Genomic DNA, 10,000 nt, shown 5'->3' on the forward strand with positions numbered 1-10,000 from the left:
AGCTGCCTGTGTGTTGCACCATCTACTTTACATTTTCAAAGCAATAACTCTGCTCTTCAGGATCACTTTCCAGTCCTCCAATATATATTCTCCCCTTAAAAATAAATCTTTTTTTCTCAATTATATATCCATGGGATTTGTAAAAGATAGAGACAAGATAAAAGACTAGGAATATTCTGATAAAGTATAAAAATTGAATATCAAAATTTATACATAACTTAAAAGTCATGATGAGAAACAAACAACAACAACAAAATAAACAACCCTTCCAAAAAAACCCAACCAAACAAAAAAATCCACCCAGCCAACTAAGCAAACAAGCAATCAAGCAATAGATCAACCCAAACCAAATTAAAAGCAAGCAAACAAAAACAAACCAAATAAAAAAAGAAACAATAACAAACCCTTTCTAGCCTTGGAAGAAATTATTTCCAGCCTTCTGGAAGAAAGAATGTATTTCTGTCCTGACAGATTGACACATACTGGACCCTGACAGTGCAGCAACTTAATACAGAGAAAAGTTATTTTAGAGGTTTTTAAAAATGTATTAGACCTAGTTTTTCTTTCACTATATTGCCTGTACTTGCATGATAAATAAAGCAAGCCTACTTCACAGGCGAAAAAGATCAGAAAAAAAAATTCTTAAAACAAGTTTTATACTCTTATTGTTTCCATAAGTAGCCTTTCTCCAAAATGCACAGCAAAATGCACAGTAAAAGTAGGGTGTAAAAAAATGTACGTATCTCACAAGTTTCTTAAGATTACTGCGTTAACTCTCAAGAAACTTGCAACATATTCCCAAGTTACCGTGTAATCATATTGAAATTACATTACACTGGACTTTCTTCTCCCACACTGCATACTGCTGTTACATTTAAAGTTCCTCAGGGCAAGGACTATGTCTGTATCTATTTTGTAATGTGTTATGCAAACATATGGTGTTGTAATAACTAATAAATAATCATGAGTTTGCAGTAGCCTCAGACTTGGTCTGGGAGATATTTTATACCTGTACTCTTGCTTACTCTTGTGTTATCCACATGCACCTGTGAGCATGCACAGTTGAGCATATGTGCTGGTGTGCACTGGTGATAGGGGTAATGATGCTGAGGTAAAATCTGTCTTCAGACCTTTTTCTGGCAATTTTGTACCCAATTAACTGAAAATATTAAACCATTACATTAACAGGCCATGCACTATCATGCCTGTGTAATTGAAGGAGTAAAATTCTTCTGAATCAAAATTTCAGAAAACAAGTGAATGGTATGTTCTGAGCAATTAGCTGCTTTTTAAACTGATTGTGCATTTTTGCATCAATGGGAGGATGAAGTCAGTTCCTTTGAAAAGAAATAAATTATAGGTTTTATGACTCACATAAAGGAAATGTGTCCTTGGTGATGCTTGAACTTAGCATAAACTACCTAGCATGTTACAAGTATATTCTTAAAGAATTTTATATTAAAAGAATAAACAAAACCTTTCACAATTACTTATGTCTCTTCCTCAGCCATGCCTGTTTCAAGAATAGCAGAACATTTTGCTCACCTGAAAGCTATCATAGGGTCCTAAACATATGAAGTCGTGATTTAAAAGACACAGATGTTAATAGAAGTGGTATAGTCCGTCTGTTTTTCCACTATTTCTGACAAATACATTTTCCCCATAGATTAACAATCAAATGACTGCACAGTTCTCTGATTAATTCTGCTAGAAAAAAAAAGAAAAAGGAGAAAATAAATTTCCTCCATGGTATAGATTAACTTAGTTCTTATAACTGTGAGACCATCAACTGTGAGACCATCTTTGACTCCAGTCCTTGCAAAGCTTATCCCTCATGCCTAGAGTGGAAATAGCCAGTAAATCCACATTCAAAGGCAGAACTCCTTTGCTCCCTTTTCTTCTTTAACCTGATCATTATGTTTTCTGCTCCATAGTGAGCAGAAAGCCCACTATTAAAGCTCCAGAGGGGACTTCTTGATCCTGAAAGAAAGAAAGAAGAAAACAGACACATTGTCCTTAAAAAAAAAAACAAAAAACATTGATCTTTGCAAATTTTTGCTCAATTGAAATGTCTGGGGGACAACCACTTGGGTCTGGGCTAAACTTCAGTTTAAGGCAGCTGCTCACTGAGGTCCTCTTTCCCTGATGCAGAGTGTGTTTTTGTTTTGCTAAGCTCACATGTGTAGCCTGAACCTTTCCCAGGAAGTTTGCTGTTAATAAGGTGTATAGCTGGTCCTTCTCCTGCCTCTTCATAGACTTTTCTTCATACTGTGAGGGGACAGTCACTTCCATCATCCTCAGAGTCTACTTCTAGAAACCATATTGAAATTTGACTGTTCCCCTGCAGGTCTGTTTTTGGGGACGGGTAGTGGATGTTCTCTTGTTGCTTAATGATTAAAGAGCAGATAGAGAAATCTTAACAAAGTCTACATTAATTCTCAGTGGTTCAAGCAGCCTAAAAGCAATTCTGTCTTTTGGAGACTCATTTGTAAGGTGATTGTCTTCAGCTGCATCAGCAACAGGGAATGGAAATCAGTTCAGTTGTTGTAACAAATATTCATAACTGGTTACATTGGCCCTTAGATGGGATATGTGACCTGTGAGATATAAACTGGGTATTTGAAAGTCCTCACTGGGAAAATTTGTAGAACTAAATGAAATAATATTTTTAGTTCTTGTGTATTGTTGTCTGTATGGCATGCTCTGGCTAGGTCTTTCTGCACAGCTCCCCTTGGAACTAATGGAAGCCATATGTGCAGGAGAGAAAAATGTACTCAAAGTTATTTTCCTCATATTAACACTGTCTTACTTCCTTGTCTAGGCACCTTAACAATGAACATGCATTGGATGACAGAAGCACTGCTCAGTGTCGGGTGCAAATGCAAGTGGTTCAGCAGTTAGAAATACAGGTTTGTTATATGGATACATTATCCTATTAGTTATTTACTGTTTACCTAAACTAAATTGAAAACACTTGCCTTAGTGACTCTAGCTTAAAGACATATGTTTCGTACATTAAATTTGTTGATATTCATGAATAAGTGAGGGTTTTTTACTTAAAGATTTTTCACATTATAAATTATGCAGTAATTATCTAACATCAAGATTGTCTACAGTATTTTGCTTGAATTAAGACTCTAATGCTATTCATCATGAATGAAAAATGCAGTCCCTGGAGCAAAGACTGGATCCAAGCCATCTTCACTGTTTAAAATGCTGGGTCAGAGCCCTCTTCCTTCTTCCCCTTCTGACCCAGTGCTTGTCTGTGCTGTTCTGTGGGATAAAAGAGTAGCAGAGCATATCTCCACCCAAAATGACTCCCAGTCTGATAGGGCGCATTTTTTTGCAAGCAAGAAGGTGTAATGTCAGACCCACTGAGGAAGGCCCCTGGGGAGTGCCGTGCCTCAGACCACAGGCCTGCAGTGCCCTGTGCATGCTCTAACCATTAGAGGTCACTGCGTGTATGTGAATGCTCCCTTCTGCTTATGCAGGGAGTGGTGGGCACCCCTGGGGTCTGCAGGATTGTGACAACACCTACAGGCTGCTGAGGTTGGGCACGAGCCTCAGGGGTGACCGTGCAGCACAGTTGGCCCACGCTGTCTCCTGCTGCCCACACTGCAGTCATGGGTGGGCCTGTCTCAGCAGTCCCAGGCCCTCTTGGGACTGCTCAGAGGAGCTCAAGGGATGCAGCAAGGGACCAAGATTAATGTCCCTGTTTCTTGCCATATGTAGAGAAAGAAGGATAACAACTCTCGCCTTTCTCACCTTTTCGGAATATTGTCTCACAAGTTCTCTTTCACGTAAGAATACTTCTTTCAGTGGAGGCTTTTTTGGATCTTTTTTACTTTAATGCTGGCAATCCAAAACAATGAGAGGAGCATACAATAATGTAATTTGTTGTCATTTCCTTTAAAATGAATGATTTTTAAACCCGGGTAAAGCTGCTATTTCTTTCATGTTATTTACACGATAGTGTTAACTTCATTTGTATGCTTGTTAGGAATTCATGTCATGGCAAATACTGTGTCACTAAAACATCACACATATAGAATGAAGCTACACATATTTTGAAGAAGAAACCTTTTTCACACCCCTGGCCTCAAATGTTCTTTAATAGAATACACACTAGATCATATTAAATATCTGCAGTACTAAAGATAGTTCCCTCTTTTAAAACTACTTGCAAGTTCTCCAATCCTTTGTCCAGTCTCAGTCTACAGGTGTAAGAGCAAGAACTCTCTGGAAAATGATAGTATTAAACACCAAATTTAATTCTTATTGAAAATAATGTTGAAATAATGTTTTAGGTAGCCAGAGCCAAATCACTAGAGTAAAATTTTGAACATTTCTTCTTGTAAACTAGTTTGTGAAAAAAATTAAAATATTTTCTGTTGTAAAATACATTTTCCTCTTTTATATCCTGCTATTTTTATCAACAAGTTGCAGATTTCAAGCACTTCCTCCTGTTTAATTTTTTAATTTTAATTTGGTACCTTGTTTGAATCTGAAACGATAATTATTTACATAATATATGGTCAGAAAATGGTATCAGTTAGGAAAAAGTAGATTTAAGTAACATAATGTTTTCTGAAGGCAGCATAAGGGCTTCATAGGAATTGTTTACCATTTACAAAGGCTAGGCTGTAATCTAACAGTTGAAGTGAAGATTTAGCTTGCAGTGTGACCAATTATGCCATTTTTTGCTTTGTCTGACTGCTAGCGAAGTAGGGTCCATCAGTTGTAATGAGACCCAGTGCAGTGTCGCTGCCGACTCGATGGCAGAGTTCAGTGTTTCACACTGCCTGGGCTCTGTCACTCTATTGAATTAGATTGATGATGGCAGATTGCAGGGGGCACTAACTGGACCTCAGTGGGAAAGGATGAAGTGTGTAGTCAATCCTGGCAGGCACTGTGCTTTGAGGACCCTTCACCCCTTCACAGTTGTTGGCACTAGTCCATTGCTAACAGTGTCCACAGGACTTTAAAGAGACACTATGGGCCTTCTAATTTATGGTCTTAGTAACTTGTTACTGTCGAGGCAACTGTGACCTCAATTCTCTTATTGACAAAAAGATGAAGTGCTATTTGTTTTCTCTGACCTTTTAACATATGAAAGGCTATAAAAGTTTTTGTTGGTTTTTTTTTTCCTTCCTTTCTTTCTTTCTTTCTATGCCCAAAGTTGCATGTCCTCTTAGATAAGTTTCTACTGACACAGACTTTTATATGCAGGAATCATTACACCAAGACAAGCTCAATGATAAGATATATCACTGCAGTGAAATAGCTGTATCAGTCATTTCTAAAATGCTTCTGATCCCACTCTTTCTTAACAGCTTTCTAAAGAACGCGAGCGTCTTCAAGCAATGATGACCCACTTGCACATGCGACCCTCGGAGCCCAAGCCATCTCCAAAACCTGTAAGTGCATATTGCTTTATAAACAGTAAATAGGTCTATGAATGTAGCGGGCTAAGAAAATGAACAATTTAGTGACAGTTGGAAAACAATGAGTGTGATGAAAAATATGGCAATAAAATGAAGGTAAAATGCAATATCTTGTCAAATTGTATGTTTCTTTAAAAGTAATGCTATCTTTTGCAAAATCTATCCAATCTACACCATAGGTGACACTAAACAAAGTACACCTATAAGTGTCCAAATCATTGCCTTGAGACTGAAACTAGAGAGAATATCTTTTTGTGATAGGTTTAGAGATATTAAAAGGAAATCCACTTTGAAAGATTTTAAGTTCATTGACAGTAAGAAGTAAATGTAACATGAATCTAGGTACTTAGGAAATTTTGCAAATTACTTACAAGAGACACAAATAAACAATTTTTTATTCTTAAATGAACAAAAATGTTATTTTATGCAGTGAATTGAAAGAGTTTCAAACATGGAGGGTGTTGTGTTTGTTTTTGGCAAGACTGTTATGCATCCACTGTGATGTTGCTGGGATTGGTACAGGTACTGAAAAGTCACTGTTGCTCCCAGCCACTCCACGGTGCTGCATTGGGAACAAAACAGTTGTGCAGCTGGATCTGCATCCAGATCCAAACTCCATTAAACTCTGCATGGCTTCGTGTAAGCAAAAGTATTCTCTGATGCAGGTGCAGTGCTGTGCTGTCAGGGTGTCAGGCATTGTAGTGCTTGTATTGACTGTGCTTAGATACACTGCACTTACACTAGACGCTGTGTGAAAGGTGAACTATTCATTTATGTTATCCATGATGGTAACTTTTGTACATATAATATTAAAAGGCTATCCCAGTACTTGCAGATGAAATGCTGAGCTATAGATGAAAATCTGTGGCTATGAAAGCCAGGAAATGTAGGCAGAAGGAAAACAATCTGTTTTAAAGAGTACACTTGCATATCATGGCCAGCTAATGTTTACGTAGAAGGACAGCATGCACTGTCTCTTGTGTTTTCAGCTCCCCGTACTTCAAAGAAAATCTTTGTTTGAGGGCACACTTTATAACCTGATGATGAAGGAAAAAAGTGTTAGCATTTCCTTAACCCCTGCCTTTGTAAGAGCAAATTTAGACGCATTATTTTTGCTTTCATTAGCCTAACTAAAATCAATTTTTTTTTAGATCATCTACTAAGGAAAAACATTTGAAAACTTAAATTCTAGTATATGTGGCAAATATAAGAATAAAGTAATCTGAATGCTTTTTCCATTTCCGTGCACTGTGGAGTTTTTCTGTCATGCAGGCTTCTTGAGCAATTCAGGTTAGGTACCAAATCCTGCTGAACTGTGTGGTAAAGGTTTTTAGAACACATTTCTACTATTTAATTATTTTAACCCCAGATGATCTGTAGTCTATCAAAATTTTGAGAATATTGTTTCTTTAGAGTTTTTAGTGACTGTCTTATTTCAATAAGATTATTTTTCTCATCCCTTCCTATAGTATAATGTAGATAATCACAAGACAGAATAATTGTCTCATAAATCCATCAGGAATCTGCAGCTTGTTCTTTTCCAATTAATTATTCAATCAGTAAATTTTTTAAAACTCCAGCAGCATGGTTACATCTACACTAATAAAGAATTTTCAGCCTATAATCCAAAACAGAACCTGAATGAATAATGTAATTGAAGTATTACATTACATAAACCACACATGAAAGAATTGCTAATTGCGTTTGATGGTGGGCAATTAATACAGAATCTTAGATGAGCGATTTAAAATGAAACCACAGTTTAAAGTTCCCTTTGGAACTAGAGATATCTGAAGTAGTGAGCTACACTGCTGGCCTCAAATTGGTTTGAAAGAAGAGTGGTCAATATTACCCCCCCCCCCCCTAAAATTTATACACTGTACAAAAGAAGCTTCAAAATTGATATGATAGTAGAGATTTATGGTCTCATGTGCAGTGGCTCAGTTGAGACGGCCCACACATTTGATAAATATTAATAGCATGAATTTATTACCAAGGAGAAATGAGCTCTGTTGGTTCATCACTGCACCCTTAACAGCTATCAGTACATGAACACAAGGTGCAACCGCACTGTCTATTATATGACCCCATTTACTCTCTGAATGGTACTTCATTAAATGGTACCTTTTGGCCATGCTATGGATGGATGAAAATCAAAGTTATCAAGGCTGCGAGTCCTGAATAATGAGTTTCACCCAACCTTGAATATATTCAGATGAGCTGAGGTGGCTAAGTGCTCATCCTAGGTTTTACATGCTTTTCTTTAGTTAATAATAAATTCTATTTTATCAGTTCATGATTGCATGCCTACAAACATGTTATGCTTATTATTGCCAGCTAGTAGAATAAGTTACCGTAACATTGTAAACATAGTAGTTTGCATCCACACAGATTACATATTTCTGCAGCTTTTGTAATTTTTAATGTGTCCATAAAGTGTATTGTAGCTACACGCTATTGCTGGGCCAGAAGTTTTACTGTTTTATGGCTTTTCATTTTGTGTTTTCTGGTTGGCAAATATATAGGTTAAAATATCTTTCAATTAAATGCTTAGAAAATAAATATTTTCTTTTCTAATTTGGATGATTGTTTATGAAAGAGAATTGCTATAAAAATCAAATGCACATTTAAAAGCTTTGATATTAAAAAAAAAAAGTTAACAATTCAGAGTTAAGAAAGGTATATGTCACTTAAATCTTCCTTCATCTCTCAGACTCTTCAAAAATACTTCTTTTTGCCACAGACAAGCTTAAACTCTTAGCTTTGTGAATGTATTAAGTAAAGCATTTGGTAGCATTATCTGAGCTTTTTTTATGTACGTAACAAAGAATTCCCATTCCAGTCTGCTGGCTTAGAGTACGAACAGAAGAACAGTCTGTGGTTTATTGGGAACAGATGCACTTGGGGATGCCTTCAGGGTGCCAGTCGTTATTATTAGACTGCTAATGTGCTTCTTCTGGCTGCTGCCCAAGAAAGAAGAACAATTAGCTGGCATATGTTAATTTTTGTTTCCCTAACAAATCTCTCTACTGACTAAATGTGTAAAACAAATCCACAAAGAAAGATCAATCAATGCTGTACACATCATTTTCTCCCCATTAAAAAGAGGTTTATCTTAAGAAGTGTATTTGGGATTTGAAAAGGCAGGTGTTACTGAATTATACACAAACCCCAAATTTTCGATGTTTACCCACTTGCAGTTGCACCATACAGATGAAGAACAATTAATACTATTTTTCTGCTTATCTCTATAAATTACTGTGTAAAGTGAAAATGACTACAGGTTACCCCTTATGAGTATCATTTAAGTATATGGAAGCAATCTTTTTATGTGCTGCCCTGAGTATAAATTCTGCTAATTGGATGTTATTTATGACAAAAGATGTATGGTAAATATGACAGAGGTAATATGAGTTTTTGATAATGAGGAACAGGGCCTTACTGAGGGGAGTAATGAAGGGCACACTGTTAAACAGCTTGCATACATTCTCACCTTTTTTTCCTTTTTTCTACCCTGACACCCACTTTCCAGGGTACATCAGCAATAAGTGACACTGTAATCATAAATTGAAAATGATACTTCCAGAGGAATTGGCAAACTTGACATTTCATTATATTTGTTAACACATGCCACAAATGATTGTTAGTGAGGAAATTCCATTTCCCTCTCTCCATCTCCAATCAGATTTAATTTGAAAATTTTCAGCCTCCTCCGGCTAATTTGCAATTAAGACAATTTTGTTTGAATATGTAGTAATGTCATTACCATTCCACCAAATTAGCAAGGAGACTAAAGGTCAGTGTAAAATTTTCCAGCTGGCTGGAGCCTCTCAGCTGAGATTTGGGACTCGGGGAAAAAAGAATACAAAACTCTGGCAGCATCAGAATAGCAACTTATTTTAAGTCTTGTTTGTATGAATACTGACATCTTTAGTTGCATCTTTTGTTGTTATTGTTGTTTCACCAGGAGCTAGAACTGTTTTACAACAGACCTAAATAATCACCAGCTAGTTTCTATTGCAGACAAACCTACTTTCTGTGAAGTCTGGTAGTACTAGGAGGAGTTAGTCCTAAGTAACATTGCAGCAGATTATTAGATAACCTCTAACAGCATCCTCTAATTAGAGTTCTTATGATACAATTTCATCCTGTAATTAGTTGAGATTGGCTGCTTCCTTTCGCAGCTTATTAGTGGCAACACAGCTGTAGAAGTGAATCCACTCTCATTTGTCAAACCTTTTTAAGTATTTTTTTTTCCCTTCTGCTTTTTCTTTACTTTCCTTTTGGGTTTCTGCAGCTCAATTTGGTGTCTAGTGTCACCATGTCTAAGAACATGTTGGAGACATCCCCACAGAGCTTACCTCAAACTCCCACAACACCAACGGCCCCAGTCACCCCAATTACCCAGGGACCTTCTGTAATCACCCCAGCCAGTGTACCCAATGTGGGAGCCATTCGAAGAAGACATTCAGACAAATACAACATTCCCATGTCATCAGGTAGGACACTTTAGATCAATACTTCCAGTTTGATTTTTTTCCAAAATTTTTGCTGTA

At 36.8% G+C, this 10,000-nt stretch overlaps 1 protein-coding gene across 1 annotated transcript in view; it reads left to right on the plus strand.

Annotated features, from left to right (window-relative positions):
* FOXP2 (forkhead box P2) overlaps positions 1-10,000 on the plus strand; it is a 283,948-nt gene that overhangs the window by 240,682 nt on the left and 33,266 nt on the right. The window contains exons 11-13 of the mRNA XM_058805027.1: positions 2,822-2,909; positions 5,334-5,417; positions 9,742-9,943. Of these exons, the coding sequence (XP_058661010.1) occupies positions 2,822-2,909; positions 5,334-5,417; positions 9,742-9,943 (374 nt within the window). The remainder of the gene's footprint in view (positions 1-2,821; positions 2,910-5,333; positions 5,418-9,741; positions 9,944-10,000) is intronic.

Source organism: Ammospiza caudacuta, chromosome 5, assembly GCF_027887145.1.
Source record: "Ammospiza caudacuta isolate bAmmCau1 chromosome 5, bAmmCau1.pri, whole genome shotgun sequence".
Taxonomy (NCBI): Eukaryota; Metazoa; Chordata; class Aves; order Passeriformes; family Passerellidae; genus Ammospiza; species Ammospiza caudacuta.